This window comes from Calidris pugnax, unplaced genomic scaffold, assembly GCF_001431845.1.
Source record: "Calidris pugnax isolate Ruff unplaced genomic scaffold, ASM143184v1 scaffold252, whole genome shotgun sequence".
Taxonomy (NCBI): domain Eukaryota; kingdom Metazoa; phylum Chordata; class Aves; order Charadriiformes; family Scolopacidae; genus Calidris; species Calidris pugnax.
Window position 1 is genome coordinate 2,686,627 of NW_015091118.1, and position 18,707 is coordinate 2,705,333.

The 18,707-nt window shown below is 39.5% G+C and overlaps 1 protein-coding gene across 4 annotated transcripts in view; it reads right to left on the reverse strand.

The window, feature by feature from the left end:
• Positions 1-18,067, reverse strand: part of GRM5 (glutamate receptor, metabotropic 5) — a 280,875-nt gene extending 262,808 nt beyond the window's left edge. For 3 of the 4 annotated variants that reach the window (XM_014958370.1, XM_014958372.1, XM_014958371.1), the window contains exons 1-2: positions 17,453-17,781; positions 8,825-9,706 (exon numbers count right to left, since the gene is read on the reverse strand). In XM_014958370.1, the coding sequence (XP_014813856.1) occupies positions 8,825-9,503 (679 nt within the window). In that variant the 5' untranslated portion in view covers positions 9,504-9,706; positions 17,453-17,781. Of the gene's footprint in view, positions 1-8,824; positions 9,707-17,452; positions 17,782-17,928 lie in introns of those variants that run through there. The other variant, XM_014958369.1, reaches the window with a different exon arrangement.
• Between the last annotated feature and the right edge of the window lie 640 nt (positions 18,068-18,707).

The window sequence follows — 18,707 nt, forward strand, 5'->3', positions numbered from 1 at the left end:
TTCCAAGTTGTCTCCTACATATTGCACTTCTAGCAATAGCCATTCCTAATACATTGTTTGTCTGCCCTTTGACAATGTAATTGATTTTATATGGAGGTTTCCATGTATATCACCTGGATGATCTATCTGGCCAGCAATAAATGCTGCCAGACACTTCCAGGAAAAAAATAAAAATAAAATCAAACCCATCAATTAGAGAAAATCTTAACTGTGGTTTTCTCCAGTCAGCATATTTCAAAGGATGAGTTAAATTATGTTAGTTTAAAATAAGGCTGTGATTTATGAATGGGATTGCCTCAAAATTTGGTTGCCAAGGTAGATGGTAACTGTTCTGTTAATAACCTTCCCAATCACTTCTTTAATGTATACATATACAATATATTTTTGTATAACACTCTGCATTACATCATGGTATGCTTCCAGATCATCAGGAGCCTGAAATCAGATTTTAGTAAAACGGATACAATGTTTTTCTATGTCCAGTAGCTTCCAAATTAAATTAAAGCAAAGTCTTTAACTTTTGATTCACCTTCCAGATCACTGTCTCCTGCATGATTCAAGAAGCATGCAGGTCTCTTGCTTTTCTTAGTTTTCAGACAAATCACAAGTTAGCTCTCTTAAATACAGGAAGTGGTCTTTCATGAAGGGAAACAAGGTCAAGTGCCGGGTCCTGCACTTGGGTCACAACAACCCCATTCAGCGCTACAGGCTTGGGGAAGAGTGAGTGGAGAGCTGCCTGGTGGAAAAGGAACTGGGGGTGTTGGTTGACTGCCAGCTGAATATGAGCCAGCAGTGTGCCCAGGTGGCCAAGAAGGCCAACAGCATCCTGGCTTCTATCAGAAACGGTGTGTCCAGCAATACTAAGGAAGCAATTGTTCCCCTGTACTCAGCACTGGTGAAGCCCCACCTCAAGTACTGTGTCCGCTTTTGGCCCCTCACTATAAGAAAGACTTTGAGGTGCTGGAGCAGGTCCAGAGAAGGGCAACAAATCTAGTGAGGGGTCTGGAGAACAAATCTTATGAGGAGCAGCTGAGGGAACTGGGGTTGTTCAGCCTGGAGAAAAGGAGGCTGAGGGGAGACCTTATTGCTGTCTACAGCTACCTGAAAGGAGGGTGTAGTGAGGTTGGGGTCAGTCTCTTTTCCCAAGTAACAGGTGATAGGACAAGAGGAAACGGCCTCAAGTTGTGCCAGGGGTGGTTTAAATGGGGTATTAGGAGAAATTTCTTCACAGAAAGGGCAAGCAGTGGAACAGGTTGCCCAGGGAAGTGGTGGAGTCATCATCCCTGGAGGTATTTAAAAGATGTGTAATGCTGAGGGACATGGTTTAGTGGTGGTTTTGTCAGTGGTAGGTTGATGGTTGGACCTTTGTCTTTTCCAACCTAAATAATTCCATGGTTCTATGACTAATGTAAAAATCTCTTTTACCCCTTAACTATACAGGAACTTTCTGATTTGGAAACAACATTGATTTAACTCCTGCACTATTAAACTACCTACAATATGGTTTTGATGCATAAAGACACTGACAAGTGCAGGACATCTCCATTTTGCTTGTTTAGATGGAAAATAAATTCTAGTGTTTGGTGAAGTCTTTTCATATCTGGGGTCTTAAACTAGCACTCTGGAAAAGAGGGTTCTCATCTTAGTCCTTTCAGTGATGTTAGGTAGCTTTCTTCTGTCTCTCTCCCCTTCTTCCTGGCTCCCATCACAACAGTGCCCTGATCTCCTTGAATTCTCTATAACAGGTTCTGTTTCAAGGAACATGAAATAACATGTTGGTTTGTTTTCTTCTCATGTCAAAGTGTACTAGCTGCACTTTTAAGGATTAAATCTAGGAAAAATTATAATTTCACAAATTTATGTTTTAAATTTCCAGTCACTAGGTAGCATGCATGGAAAACAAAAACTCCATGGTTTCAAGAACAAGAAAAAAGACTAATACCCTAATCTTCACAAATAATGAATAAATACACCTGGTCATAAGCCCCTGCTTAATTATTGGATTTATGAGATGTCAATGTATCCCAAAATGCTTAATTTGTATATAGGATTGGTGGTAGAGAAGACCTGCCAAAGAAATTGGGATGGGGGAGGACCATCCAGCTCTTCCGAGTAAACCACTTTTTATCAAAGCTGTTGAAGAACATTAATATTTGTGTAAAAATTTAAAAACTTGACAGCTTTTTGAATGAAGTTTGCATTTAACTTAATAAGTTACCTTTTACCAACTATCTTAATGTAAACACAAGTAGTTTATTTTTACTGAATTCTGAATCTTATAGTAGCTTTAATTAACTAAATAATGTAATTATTTTGGCTTTCAATCCTGAGGTGAGGTAAAAAAGTACTTCAGGAACCCTTTTTTTTCAGTTGTATGGACTATCTGTTTTCCATTCACATCTATAGTATGTATTCTTTCATCTCAAAGACACTACCAATGGGGGATACTGAAAAGTGAACCACTGTCATTACCCATAGTTGTCTGATAGCATATATTAGAAGGATTATCATAAACTGATTTGACTCAGCAGGCACTGTGCAGTGAAACCTTGTTTCCTGAAAGATTTCCAAATCTCATCAACTTGATACATCCCTCCCTGATTGAAGAGGTTCACCCTGGGTATGGGGACAAAGACTGTGCCATTTCCAGGCCTAAGGAAAAAAAAAAAAATTAAGATGAAGCTGGAGGATGCTCGACTCCCACTGTCTCTTCTCAATGAAGTCAAGTTTCATGACACTGCAACTTTCATTGAGTAGCTGTAGAGTCTAAGTGAGGGGAAAAGTGATGTTCAAATGCTTATCCTCTAAACAAAAGAAGCGAAGTGACATTTTGAAGAACAAATGTCCTAGTTTTAGCTAAGTCCACCTTATATCATTCCTTTCAATGTAATTTTTTAAAAAAACTTTAGAATAGTACACCTCCTTCCTCACCTAACATGGTATTTCCCCTAACCATCTTCATTTCCATTACACTCCAGAGTACACACCTCGTTTTATATTTTTCTGTCAGTCAAGATACTTTGCAGTGGATATGTCTGGTCTGAGCTATCTGCCAGCAATGTTGAAGTGCTGTCCAGTTAATCAGTCACTGTGGAACAAAGTAAACATTAACTTGATGCTACTTCAGTTTTCTGTCCCAGTGCTCCCAGCTGATTGATTGCATTTGCTCACTTTTCACAACTGTGATGCTAGAATAAATATTTGAAATTGGGGGGAAAAAAGCCACCTCTGTTATAGATGTCAACATTCAATAAAAAAGAGCAAACTTGTCAATAAGGTAAGACTGGAACTGGGATTTCTGTTTCATTTATATTCTTTCAGATGAGAATTTCTTTTTTAATTTTTATTACAAGATTAATGTGATTGAGAGCATAGCAAATTGTGGTCATCCTGATCTCAACATTTGGGTTTGAAACAGTTTAAAAGTCTCAAAAAATAAACCCCCAGTAATTTAAAAAATAAAAAAGACCCATATAATTATTTTTCCTAAAGGCAAAGGTGAAACTTTGCTGAAATAGAACATTCTCCAGTCTTTAGAAAGGATATTCTTCAGTTTTCAGAAACAGATTTTTAGAATAAAGTTTTATTCTAAACTTTAGAAATTCTAACTTTATTTTAACTTTAGAAATAAATTTTCTTTGAAATTGAAAATATTTTTGTGGACTAGCAATGACCTTTTGGTGTACATTATGTATTTATTTATTTTCTGCATATAAATCATGAAAAAGTATCACTTGTGCTTAAAATAATCTAATTTACAATCATATTATTTTGTGAAATGTAATTAATGTTTCAAACTATGATATAATTATTCTATGTCAAAGAGAAATATCTAGAGTCTCAAAGGAAGTCTCCACAATGTCATACAAGTACAATTTGTTCAAAGCAGCAGGTTTAAGGTCAACTTGTTGCAGCTCTTTCGTTCATTTCTTCATACTATTCTCACAGACTATGACTAATTTTGCAATTTACTTGGTAGCAAAGGATGTAGGTAAAAATAGTCTTGTAACCAAGCACATTTGAACAAATATGAAAAGAAGTCTGTGAAATAACCCTTATCTGCAGGAAAGAAAAGTTCTTCTTTTATTATGCTTGCTTGGTACATTCTAAGAAAATGAACATGAACCACCTCTTTATATGCAGTTATGATAAATTTAAATGGAGGAAAGTGATATTAAACAGACAAGACTTTGAGGATGAGTTTGATTCAATGTTTACCTGCAGAGCTCTCTAAAGAAAGTGTTAACAAAGTGGCATCTTTCTTAAGGCTCAGTTCAAAAGTAAATCACACCTTTTACATAACGGAGTGAAATTTATCCCTTGCCACCCCTAAGAAATTTGGCCTACTGTGTTTCAATTGTACCTCTGTGCAGTTCTATTTTTCCAGCATACATCACCTCTGCACTCCATTCAGAGCGGCGAAATAAATGGTTTCCAATGGCAATGAAAATTGCCTTTCAAATTATTAATTCATTTGGCTCCAGGCAAATTTTAAGCACAGACTCTCAGGGATTGACCTTGTTTCTGACAAGGAAAGCCTGATCCAAATGTCAGTCTAGTCAACGGGGGAGTATTGACTTCAAATGGGCTTTCAATAAGGCCTTCAAACTGCGATGACGGGAGAAGAGAAAATTGTATATATTTTTCTCTGATCTTTCAAAAAGATCAGGGAATGCTTTCATATGGGAAATGAGGTAAACAGACAGTTCTTTGTCTCTTGCAGCAGACAGCCAACTTCTCCTCAGTTTCCCAACCATTTCCGATTAGTTGTGGTATCGAGTGGTTAAACAAGAAAAGGCCGAGATAAAAGGCCAGGAATGCTTGAGCTGCATGGTCTGTCTGTGTGTAAACCATCACCACCCAAAATCCAGATAAAGGCACAAATTTTTCTCTCTACATCCTTCTGTGTGCATTAGTTTACTGAGGTGCATAACAGATACATGAGTTAAAAGGGATCCCTGATGTGCCCTGAGAAATTGGGGGACTAAACCAGGAGACTTCTTTCTGCTGAGCTGCTTTGCCTCAGAGAGGCACAGACTGAGTTCTTAACTCCATTATTGACTTGCTGTGTGTCTGCAAAGTTGTTTTAAGAAGTGAAAGCTAGTTTCAGTTTAAGGAATGTTTGTTTAAGCTCTGCACCTATCACAGTGATGGAAAAAAAAATAAAAATCTGTAAGGTCAGTTGAAAAAATTAGATCAGTAGGCAAGCTTCAAATAAAATGGTCTCTAGCACCCTATGTGCCAGCAATCCATAAAGTTGAAGGCACTTGCTTCAGGCTGTCAGTTGATAGGCACTCAGTACAAGGAGTTTCCCATCACAGTTCCCCTCTTTTTCTGCTCATGACTACTTCCCTGCCGCGCAGTGACCCGCACTTCAGAACTGTTGAGGCTTTTTTAAAAAGTGTCCTGATAGTGGGTGAAAAAGGTTTATTTTAAAGCCACGTAGGGTTAGAGTCCAGTCCCACAAATCATTAAATGCAAGAAAGATTTGGAGATTGGGTGAAAATAATGACACCAGTGGCACATATCATTCCTGACAGAGCCGAGCGAGGGGAGTTGCAACCTAAGACTATCTAAGACTTGCAAAGATTCTGATTGGCATATGTAAAATACACTGCAGTAAGTGGAGATGACTGTTGCTTTATGAGAAATATCCTTCATTTTTTTACTTATATTTCCTATTAATTGGATTCCAGAAACTTCCTCCCTAAAAGGACAAGAGCTCCACTGGCAATAATGTTTGATACTTTCCAAATCTTAAGAAAAAAAGTAATTTACATGTAGTAAATTTTAGTACTACTTGTGCACCCAGAGGTATTGTTTAGATTAAACTGTGATGCTAAATGTCAATGGAGGAAACCTTACGAGAACTTCTTAAAATTTTTGCTTATTTTATATCTGTAAGTCTTCAATAAGGACATAACAACACAACTTCAGATCAATCTCCCAAAATGTTAATCCACTGCAGACAAGGGTAATTAATAAGTGCAGAAGGAAAGGTTCAAACAAGCCTTTTATTGTGAAGCTATTTACTTATGCCAGCTTTTTGTCATAGACCAAAAAGAAACCTATAAGTTTGTCTGCTGATGGAGCTACCAAAGCAATGAAATAACGAAGCTTTTTCTGCCTCTCCTTTTTTTCCCAGTCCAGCTTTGAAAGAGAGGAGCCTCCCTCTCCTTGGAAATCCTTCCCGGAAACCGAAGATCATATTTCAGAAGAGTCTGGCTAACGCGTGTAGTTGAGCTAAAGATAGTGAATGTAGATGTCCAGAATTACTGGAGGTGCTGAGAGAAGGACCAATATCAATGGGTGGCCAAGATCCTAAGTTGATAAAAATTGCAAGGAATGGGATTCAACGACTTTTTTTTTTTTTTTTCTATTTTGAAACGTTGCCTATGAATGTAGGACAGTGAATAGACGGGCATATTCAGAATATTTAGAAGTAAACAGATACTATATTAAAATGAGAAATAATTACAAAAATAAAAATATCTCTTTTGCTTATTTACTCTTTTCCTTTCCTTTAGTATTCATCTATAGGGTTTTTTTAATGGTGTCCTGTTCAAAGTCTTTCTTTTACTGGAAGGGATAACATCTGCCATAATCTTTGGAAAGTGCCCAGAACATCAGACATTGTCACATTTCAAAGAAATACCTCAACCAGTTTGCATTTTTCTATCCCATTATAAATACCATCTGTTCTATTGTTAGAAAACATTTCTGTGACGTTTTTTAACTGGCGGGCATATTCATCATCATAACCAGACTATGAAAATAGATGATAGGGTAATAAGGTTCCTAGAAAGTTAATGTTTTTGTTCACTGATGTCCAGAGTTATATTGCTTTAAATATGCTATGAATGATACAAGGCCTCAGGTATTAACAATATACCACCTATCTTGTCTTCTTTAATACTGGCAGAAGTAAGCACATGTTGTACTAGATATATCATTCATCATTTATCCTTCTTCACACTCAGCTCCTCTCTCATTTACTACTTTTGTCTTGCCCATATCTCCAGCTTCAACCCTTGTGTCCCTATTCCCTTCTTTCCAATGCACAGTGCAAAGTTCCTCTGTTATAAGATTAACATGCCATATGTTACCATCTGCTCCAAACAGAGCGTCCACGGGAAGTGGTAAAAGAAAGTATTCTCACTCTGTGCAGAATCAGACCTTGATATAAGCTTGACAATTCCCACACTGAATATATAAACATCCCTTCTCAATAAGCAGAGGCGTAAAAGTTAATCATAGCAAAAATTAGACGAGTCATCAAAAGTAGTCAGGATATAAAATCTTATGCTAATGTGATGCATCAATGGCATTATTTTTGACCACGATGTTATTCATACACACTTGTGAAGTGAAGGCTGCACACCAAGCCAAGCCAAAGGCATCAGCTGGCACAGAATACCTTCACTACATGATGTGACGTAAAGTGATTTATACACTGTTATATTAAACTGCTAATATATTCATGCATCCCCATACAAAAGAGCCTGTGGTTATTTACCAGCTTTCATTACCATGATGGAAACATGACTGCAACAATCTGCATGCGAGTTCTAACTTTTTTTTTGTTTGTTTTTTGTACTGCAGAATGAGCTCTCTACATATCTGTAGGAGGGAAAAGATCTCTACATACTAGAATTGGACCAGCATCTCCCCAAAAAGGGCTTTGAATAGTATAAAGTCTGCCAGAGAAGCATACTCAGTGTGTGGGAAGGACAATCTGCTTTCTATTGGTTGTAATAAAGCCAGCAGCATCTGCTGCTGTTCAGCAATGCCACCACCACTACTCAATCTCTTAATAACATTTTTCATTCCCAGATCATATTCTGAGCCTTCCATTCCGAATTTGTCTGTTTGAACAGAGGCGACCCAGTGAGATCCTAAAATTCATCACAGAACCTAATTCCAGAAAACTCATTAAATGCTGGTGTCATCAGACAGAGGCTGGTGAAACCTCCTCTTAAGGCAGCATGAAATTCTGGTCACTTATAGGAAGATGAACCCTCTCAACTCTGTCAATAATGAAATCAGGTAAGCTTTTCCACAGCATTTCCTTTTAATCATATACTCTTCTGAACACTGAGTAGAAAGATTAAGCTCTAACTCAAAGTACTAAAAATAGGAAAGCAATTTAGCACACAGTTCTGATTTTCTGGATGCTTGATGGGGCATAAATGTGTGAAGAAGATTTGAGGAGACTTCCTTTGCTCAATGGCCAGATGCAGAGCAAGAAATGGGTGCAATACTCCATGGAGTACTATAAAAATAATAGAAACAATCCTGGAACAACTTACATTAAAATATTAGCCAGAATTATATGGTTTTTAGCATTCATGCCTCTGTGGCTCAGATGTTAAGCAGGAACACATTCTGACTCAGCTACAGTTTCAAACGATGATTTAGCTCTTCTGCACTAGGAAGACCAGACGCTTTCTCATTACCCATTGTTACTAACATAGTCAAAATGATCCTTCTACATAAATACACTAATTGGTAGATAAAGAAAAATAAATAAATGTCAACTAAATTAAATTAAGATCACTTAGGAGACGACAGAGTAAGCACTTGTAGCAACAAGTGGTCCTAAAGCACACACAGCCCTGTAGCTCAATCTGGTTTCAGCATTATCAATGTGATGCTACTTCAGCCCCATACAGAATGTTAAGTTATTATTAAGTAAAGTAAAAATCTAGACTGTTGACAATTGACTGGAAAAGAAACAACAGCTTCAAACTATCACCATCTGTCTATTTGACCCAACAAAGTGGTTTGAAGGAATTTTTATATGGAAAAAAAAATGACCTCTTACCTTCAGTATGTACAGCAGAAACATAGGTCCAGTTATAGCGCTTGACAATGTCCACCATAGCCCGTGCTTGCTGTGCATCAGATGGCACAACTCTCATAAAATACTTGAACAGAGTTTTGTCGCTTAAGTCCATGCTTGTGGCAGAATAAGCAATCTGAGGTATATTGAAAAGCTGCAACAAATTCTGGACCTGGATAGCAACTGAGCTAGAGCCAGGTCCAATGACACCAACAATGGGTTTCTTGGAGCGGAAAGATGATGAAGATCCATCCACACATTTCACCATCCCTTCCTCTTCTTCTGATGAAATAAGAGAGTCCCTTATAAACTCAATGCTCTGCTCCAGAGCCACAGCAGAATGCCAGCAGGAGTCCCTTATTTCACATCCTAGTGTGATATTTGGCAACAGTGTGGGGTCCAAGTTAATTCTGTCAAGGGTATGTAGCATTGCCTCCACTCTCTGAATGCCATACTGCTCTCTTACCTCTCCACATTTCCTCTCATGAACCTTGTCAACAGTTGGTTGATGGTGGACAGAGAATAGAGCTCCAATGATAATATCACCAGGCATGTGTGCAACCACCCTTCTTTCATTGGCCTGTGCAGAAACCAAAAGCCCAAAGTTCCCACAGACATCTTCCTTCAATAACAGGATTGCAAGGAACAGCAAAAGGACCATTTTAGAAAATGGTTTAGGCTGGTAGAGACAACATGACGGAATGAAACCGGAGAGCTGGTGAAAAGCAGTTATCAAATCTTTTGGATAAAAGGAGCACGATGCTGATGGTTAAGCAGGAGTTTGCGTATATTCTCTAAAGAGTCACCATCATCTCCAAGTGGACAGCTATGCAGAGCTGCACATGTGATCATAATCCTCATAACCTTAAAAAATAAATAAATAAAAAGAAAAAGCTTTAGAATTAGTTATAAACTCAGCTTTGTAATCTATACTAAAATTACACCTATTTCTACTGCTGTCAATGATTAATGCATTGTCTCCTATAAATACTTGCTTCTGTCATGTTTCAAGCTGGAAAACTTTGTTGTACTTCAGTGTTTCACAATCTTCTGCTGGGATAAATCGATGCCTTTCTCTTTGACACTCTTGTTGAAAAACTCTTTTGGGAAATGTTTTCAAAGACACAAAAGACAGACAAGTATTTAATCCCAAAGAAGAAAGATGTGTGTCTTCAAAACCAAGTCCATTTACTTTCAGGCACTTTCTATATCACAAATGTGTATGTCACACTAATGTACCTTGGACTGTACTACGTTATCAATTACAGCACTAGGAATCTGCTGTTGATAAACGAAGCTGTTCTTGAAATATCCTAAGCAATGCAGAATATGGTTCTTCAAAACTGTAAATATGTTTTTTCTTCATAATCCACAACAGGAAACAAATTAATTTTTAAAATATGTTAGGATTAAGAAAACTGATTTTGTTACTCATGTGTGTTTTAGGCAGTGAATATGTCAGCAGAGGAACAACAATTCTAAAACAGCGGAGCAGTGAAATTCTTTTCATCTTTTTATATCCTTAAATCAAACATCACCAATAAGCAGTACATGGAATCCTGACACTGTGGACAACTATACAGACTTTGCTGATTGAAAGAAGTCAACATAGAGACTATCCAGATGCGTTACTGCCTAAAATATTTGATCTTCTCTGTTTGCTGATAGTCTGCAATGCAATCTGCAGTCAGCTTTAGTGTTGAAGAAGGATAAAAAAAAAAAAAAAAAAAAGACGCATCCAGATGCGTTACTGCCTAAAATATTTGATCTTCTCTGTTTGCTGATAGTCTGCAATGCAATCTGCAGTCAGCTTTAGTGTTGAAGAAGGATAAAAAAAAAAAAAAAAGATAGCGAGAGAAAAAGAATCAACAAAGAATTCATATCTTGCGCAATGGCTAATGGAACTTGAAAATGTACTTGAAAATGTTCTGTACCTAGCAATGTATTTGCAGCAGGATGATTCTGGTTTTAAATATAGTGCTTAAACAGTAGTTCATCCAGGTCTTGATCCCTGAGCACATTAAAATATCATCTACTGCTCTACACCTGCCAGTGGATCCATTCATAGTATAGCATTCATAGTACAGGAAGTTAAGCACACTCTTAAACCTAGGAGATACTGAGCTACTTAGTGAGCCACATGCCCAGTTTCATTATTGACAAAACAAATGCAAAATTTTGAGGCAGAGCCTGATCTCAGTTTTACTGACATAAATCTTTTGATGTGATATAAAAGAATATAGAAATTTCCATACATTTCAGACCCACCAGTCATTTCTAATCCGTTAACAATCATTAATAAAGCTCTGATGTTGCAAAGTGAGAGAAACCCTTGCCAAAGGAAATCTACCTCTGTTTCTCCCAGGTTCAAAATCTAGCAGTATTTTGATCTTGAATTTACCCCGCACAGCTATGTCATTCAGTACAGTGTCACAGTGAAAATCCTCCTGATTCTGAAGATGAGGCAGTCAAAACTAAAAACACTTTTCTGCTTGAAGTTCACCTTCTTTAATTACTATTTTATGTAGACATCTATAAATTGTCAACTATTTACACAGAGGAAATAATGCAATAGCTTTAGTGAATAATCCCAAATGAAATCCATATCTTTAAAAAGAGAAAACATTTAGTAGAAATGGGTTTATAATATTAATTGCAATATTAATAAGTTCATGTAATATTAATTTCGAGTAATAAAAACTGTTAATAATGAAATAAGGTTCAGGCAACTGTAGAACACTTCAAGAAGTTTTTTTCTAGTCTGTGAAGTGTTAGCTTATCAATACTGCAACCCTTTGCCACTAAGGAATAACAGCAGTTCAATTCGGGTTAATTAGTCTCTAATTACAGAATATCACTACTGCTTATGTCTTCCAATTGTTTGTTCCATGACTCTGAAGACAGTACTGTATAATTTGCAAACAGTCTAAAGGATGAATGACAAAGGATATCTCTGTACAATATCACAGCTATTAAAGTCTCATACCTCCAATTAATACAATGTATTATCACTTAAAATAAATCTTTAATTATTTACTAACTTATTAACATTTGAAAGGAAATAGTACTTTGTTCTTTAAAACCATAGATGCTTATTTTCTGAGCTTCTTAAATTAAGGTTACTTTTACAGAGCACAAGTATATCTAGACAAATGCCAGCTTTGCCGCAGACTGTAACTGGATATACAATTAGATGCCTTTTTATAACCTCACTGCCTGTGCAGCTGTGTATGTACAAATAGAGAGAGTTCAGAGGACTGGGTGAGCTTGTGAAACAAAAAAACCCTTCCAATCCTCACCCACCATTTTAATTCTATAACACACATCAACCAGGTTTCTGGTCAAGTTCAGTAATACTGTTCTTGGTCTTATGCTTATGGATTAAACAATTTCCATACATTATATGTGAGAAAGAAAGGGCAGCAAGGCCATTTTTATCTTATTCACTCCAAAGAACATCTGTTTTCTTTTTTCTGTCTACAGCTGTATCTACCAGTATAAAATTACAGTGTAAAGAATTAAGTGAAGCTGAGGGTCTCCTTTAAATCTCTGGTTCCATAATAATAGCAGATCTCATGACTAAGGGGTTCCTATGGTCCAAAAGCAAGTTCCGAAAGTAATCTAATCCCTCAAGGGGCCAGATGCAGAATGCAGTTGCTCCAGAATTCATGAACTTCCTTCATATACCCCACTATACTAAAGTGAAAGTCAGTTGGGATTTACAAAGCTGTTACTAATTACACCAAGAAAACTGCTTATGTTTCATAGTATTAGGCTTAGGACTCGTACCAAAGCATCTGAAGTGAATGCTTCCTGCAGGCTTTCATAATGCAGTGAAACAACCTGGAATTTATATTGACATGGCTAAGTAAACCTGCTAAATTTCAGTAGACTTATATTTGTCTAACAGAGATCTGGTTCTATGGGGCTACTCTTGCTCTCATAAGCCTAAAAACCATGGAATGATTGAGGTGGGAAAAGACCTCAGGAAGTTGTCTGGTCCATCCACCCTGCTTACAAGTTCTGCTAAAGCAGGTTTCTCAGCTTCATGTCCAGTCGGATTTTGAATATCGCTTGAGGATGGAGACTCCACAACCTTTCTGGGCAACCTTTTGCAGTGTTTGACCACAATCACAGTAAAAACAGTTCTTTTTTATGTTTAAACAGAATTTCCTGTGTTTCAATTTGTGTTTATTGCCTGTCATATTTCCACTGGATATAGCTGGTTATACCATAGTAACACGTCCCATTTTAGGCCAAAATGGCTGAGCAGAGAGCTGATAGACTAAGAACACTAATTAGATTTCCTGGAGAACATCTTCCTGAAGAGAAGATGGCCAAGGGAACAATTTAAACATACAATTTTGCTGTTTTTCTGTCCTGAGAGAATCACGTACAAGCCACTCCACATTTTGATTACCATTCTTTCCTACTACAGGAAGCTTATTATTACAAGCAGGATGAGTACTAAAATAAAATTAAGCAAAATTTCATAGACCTAAATTTAACTCCCGTTTAAATTGTTAGGAATAACCCTAAAGGAAGATTGACATGCTATAACCTTCAGACTGAGAGCAGAGGTATCAGCAGCATCAAAGACAGTGAACTCTCGAATGCATGCATAAAGTAATGGGAGTTGTTTCCCAATTAATAATTTATCTGCATTTACTTGTTTTCATTGATGGACAAGCAAATCAACATGCACAGCACTTAGGGTGAAATTTACTTTTCACACTGTTCAATTTCTTCAGCATCAAGGGAGTTATTCCTAATTTACTGCAACATAGGCAAAATGGAATCAGGCACTTAATTACTGGTGTATCAAAGTTCCTAGTTTATTGCAGCTATGGATCTAACTATAAATTAATCTTGAAGTCACATGCTTTAACAACAGATGACAGACACTTCAGTCTCAGTCTTCTGGTGGACTAGTTTCACCCTTGGAGCAACTCCAGAAGTAGTAAGGCAGAAAGATAATTCTGCCTATCTGTTCTTTCCTCAGTCTTGCCCTAGATAAAAATTTAAGGGCTACCCAGATGACTGAAGACACAGATCTGATGGAGCACTGGACATGTTCCTATAACCTCTGTTGTCTCTGGCAGGAAAAATTTTATGCCAGCCTCTGTCAGGAGAAATTCTCAGCTGTTCCTTTAGGGCAGAGTTCCAGCTACTTCATGTTGAGGTTTAACCGAGTAGAAAATGAACATCTGTAATATTCCATGAAACATCACGCAATTCTTAAAATTATTTATTTCAGTCTCAAATGCAAGTCAATCTATACTTACACTCTGTACAGACCAAAAGAAACAAAAAGTTCCCCAATATCTAACGGGATTAAATAAATCTTGATCAAAAATCAAACTATGAACAGCAGTTCACAAAGGGCTGATTTTCCACTATGTCCATGGCTGAGCGTTTATACATGGGGTACGTCTGACTTCTCAAGTGCTTCTACTGTCACAGGTGTAACTGTGTTTAAACCTTAAGAATGAAACCCTTTCCCCCTGTGACTTACATTATTATAGCAGCGCCCACTAGTGACCCCAGAGTGAAGGACCTGTCTTTTTTGCAATCTGAATTCTCTCGACTGTAGCTTCTAATAGGTAAAACACAAACTCAGCAAAGGGAAGGCTTTGATTTAGCGTGTTTTTTATCAGGAAAAAAAAAATAAATAAAAGAGAGAAAGAGCAACACTTTCGTTCAGGTTTCTTCTCTGTTACCACTTTCTAAGTGTACAGCCTGTTCGTTCCTAGTCTATAAATCTTCAGGCAGATTTAAATAATAAAAAATAAAATGTCAGTTTACTTAATCACAGAACATTGTGGTGATGGAGTGAGAATTTATGGTCCAACCCAGGATAGCACTCAGGAATATGCTCAGTGTTAAGCACATGAAGAATGCTACTGGTCAAACTGCTGTAAAGAATTATCTAAAGTTTAACATCTCTTTAAAGGATTTTCCAGATCAGAACAATCACAAAAACTTAGGCCCCCAAAATTCATTGATTTGTAGTAACAAATTTTACTTACATGCTATGTTTGTATAGCCTAGAGCTATGTACCTGCTAATTAAATGCTTTCCAGGCATTCATTTACAGTACGTACTGCAATTAATTCAGTGCCATGAGATATGAGATAATATATGTCAATACAGATATGGATAAAATCAGTATATCCCAAGGAACTAATCCAGATTTCTTCATCAGAGAAGACGAAACCTTAGAAGAAGCAACTGATTTGCTTTCCAGGGTCAGTCCTGTCACTTATTGCACAGTGAAGATCTTTGGATAGGAAAAGATGGAACTGCCTTAGAAAAATTATTTTATAAGGAGAGAGACCTCTCAGCTCATTTCACTGGTGACCAATGTGAAGAAAAAGTGTACCTTCAGGATGCTAAGCTTTTGCTCAGTTCTGCTGGCTATTGCCATTGCACATGTTAAGTATCAGGTTCAAGCTATTTGGGCAATCTAACCCCCAGTGCTATAGAGAGACTCAGTTTGCAGGAGGTCCCACACACCCGCTCCTCACAGGTAATTCAGTTTGATTACCAAAACCTGATGCCCTCAAATGGTCTTTAGTTGAAAAACATGAATATGAGCACACTGTTCTGTTTTGAAATTTCTACTGTGTTTAAATTTTCTATTCACCAAAAAAAAAATAAAAATCAAACAACCATCAGTCATTGCATTATCCGCTGTGAATTCCAGCAGGCATTGGGGCATTGGATCAAGCCCTTTGACAAAGAAATAGGAGGAAACTAAGCAGCACAGAGGAATTTTAACCATTTGGCCAAAACAGCCACTGAAAATAAGAGTCGTGTGCTGATCTCATGCCTTCACAGATAATAAACATAGAATGCTATAATTATCAGCGAGTTCCTTAGCAAACCCAGGAAGATCTTCCCCATATTATGCCCACGCACACACTTTCTGTTTTATGAAACAATTTTGATTTTAATATGTAGGTGCTTAACTTCCCCATAAAACTTGCAATGATCTCTGCAATTCAGCTAAATATACTAGTTATTGTGTCTGTTACCAAAAACCTGTTATACCATATGATGCAGGAATTAATAGCTCCGATGTGATTGCAGCTGTAATCCTAGACATTTTATTAATTAACAAAACTGTATGCTCTGGAGGACGTGATCAAGAAAAAGCAATAGCAATTCCAAAAAACCCTCTGTTTTCTAGAAAGTCGCAGGAAGAGTGGTCTTACAGTGGCATTCCAGTATTACCACTATACCAAAACAGCCATAAAAATGTTGGCAAATAAAATGATGAAGAATCTATACAGAGACCCCTAAAATACTCTGTGATCGTTTGAAATAGTGATTAACCCTGACATTCCCAGTCACGTAGCATGTAAAGTGTTTTGGGAACGCGCAAAATCTTAGTATGTGATAGAAGTGTTTAGGAATACGGTAATTAAAAAAAAAAAAGTCATAGAGAATGAAAAGAGCCTGGCAGTTAACTCCTCTATACACCTCTCCCTTTCAGGATTGTTGAGAGGAGTGCGTTTTAGAGACGGTCCTCCGCCACTTCACTTTCGAGATGATCCCCCCACTTTGCCCTCGAGACTAGAAGAAAGAAACGGTCCTGCGTCCCCCTTAGACCCAGTCACCCCCAACCGCCGCCAGAAAGCCCTTCTCGGGGAGGAGGTCGAATGGGATTGGGGCTGTCGGGGCGGCGGGAGCCCCGGGGGTGCGGGACAAGGGGCGGCGGAGCCCCCGGGGGTGCGGGACTCGGGGCGGCGGGCGCTGTCCATGGTGCTGAGCATCGCCAGCGTTCGCTTCTCCGGCAGGTTTAGGGGAAAAAAAAAATAAAAATCTAAAAATCAACCAGTAGTAAAATAAATAAATAAATAAATTTGCGGTGCAGGACCCCATTTTTTACAAAGAAATTAAATACATAGAGATGGGTCTGAGAGGAAACTGTTGGGCAAGGTTAACTCCCGGCGTAGCTACCTGCACCGCTCCAGCGAAGCGGCTGTGCATACAGACGTATATGTGTGCATGCACACTGGTTCTTAGGGATCTGTCTCCCTGCTTGGCTAGCGGTGCCGCTGTCCCTTTCAACCCTTAATGAATCATTTTTGCACGCAGAGACATTAGCTCCGATTATTAAATAAGGAACAGACAGGACTCGCTGAGCAGAGCCAAAGTGATTCGTCCCAAGGTCACAGAGAAAAGTCTATGGCTGAGCTAAGCCCGGCTGTCTCTGGAAAACAAATACATCCCCGTTTCCATTATCTTTTCCTGGCGTGACAAATCCCCACTGGTGGACATAAGGGCTGTATCACACACACCACCAAGCACAGGTATTGCAGTACCCTGGTCCCTCCCAGCCCCACATATATCCTACCCCTGGGGAGGGATCAGTGCCCGCTGCCCTCCAGTGCCCTGACCCACCTATGCCCCAGCAGCCCCTGGAGGTGTACCCCACCGGTCGGGCTTGCTGTCCCCCCAGGAACTGTGCTTGTCCTCTGACAACCAGGGCACGGAGCAAAAGCAGGAGGGAGCAAAGGAAAGGAAAGAGTTCCTCCTGCATCCACAGGGTTTCTCTCTGCAGCCCAGGGCACATAAATCCCCTCTCCCACCCCGCAGCATTACCTTGTCGGTGGCAGCAATTGCTTCTTCCTACGGTGGTGGCAAAATTGGTCCTTTTGGTGGCAATAATTAAGATGGGTAGGGGTAGGCACCTCCTATTTTCAGCCACGGCAGAGATAGCATTCCTCGCACAGACCTTCTGTGGAGCTGAATAATCCTCAAATGCCTCTGCAAAGATCACCAGCAGGTGAGCCCCACTCGGCTAGCATTGTCACTCCTCCAGCTATGGGCACATCCTGTTTTCTTCTGATCACAGGCAAGTGCTGAGGACCGAGTATCCTACCCCCGCGAATGCATGCACATACACACACGCCATGCAACACGCTGGTCTCTCAGCATCGCCCAAGTCTCATTTGCAAGAGGCGTGAATGGTCCCTCGATTTAAGGCGCGGGGGGGGGGAGGGGGGGGAGGCGGCGGGGAGTTTGCTCCCTGCTACACAGCCTTGGTCTTCCTAAATACTTGCTGAAGCTTGACCCACCTGCTTAAACACCTCCGCCCCTCCTCGCATACGCGCGGCAGCAACCTCTCTGCATTTATAAGGGACTAATCCTGCATTCTGCCCTGCCAGGAAAGCTCTCCAGATGCTCTGAAGGTTGCAAAGTCTCCCTATTGAAACGACACCTCCTTCCCGCACTACCCTCCTCCAGCAAGTAAGAGAACGGTGCGCGGTTCAGAACAGCATCACCCGAAGGGAGGGGGGGAAAAAAAAAAAAAAAAAAAAAAAAAAAAAAAAAAAAAAAAAAATGGGGGGGGGGATGATTTTGTAATTGGAAAGCCATTAAACATTATCACCACAAATAAACAGATATTATGGTCTGTATTTTACCATGTTTAATAGGACGTGGAATATGCACAAAGAGAGGTTGGGGGGCGGGGGGGGGGTCCTTTGCACCGGGAGGGCGCCGGGCTTCAGCGCAACTTTTTAGTGCCACCAAGTGGCACAGATCCCTCAAGGAAAGCAAGCAGCCTGCCAGCTACGGGCTCTGCCGGCTGCTCCCTGGCAAGGGGAGAGAGGGGGATGCGAGAGCAGCGACCACCCACCCTATAAACGCGCGCAGCGACATTAAGCAGAAAAGAGGGACTGTTCGCCACTGGAAGGACAGGTTGCCCTCTCCAGCCCTCGCCCCTTCCCTTGGCGACAGCACCGGGCACAGCGAGACGATGTCCCTTGCCAAGGGCTGCCCGAACTGCCAGCCCCGCCGGCGGGATGTGCCCCCTGCTCCGCTCCCCCCCGCCGGTTCCCCGCTCCTCCCCACG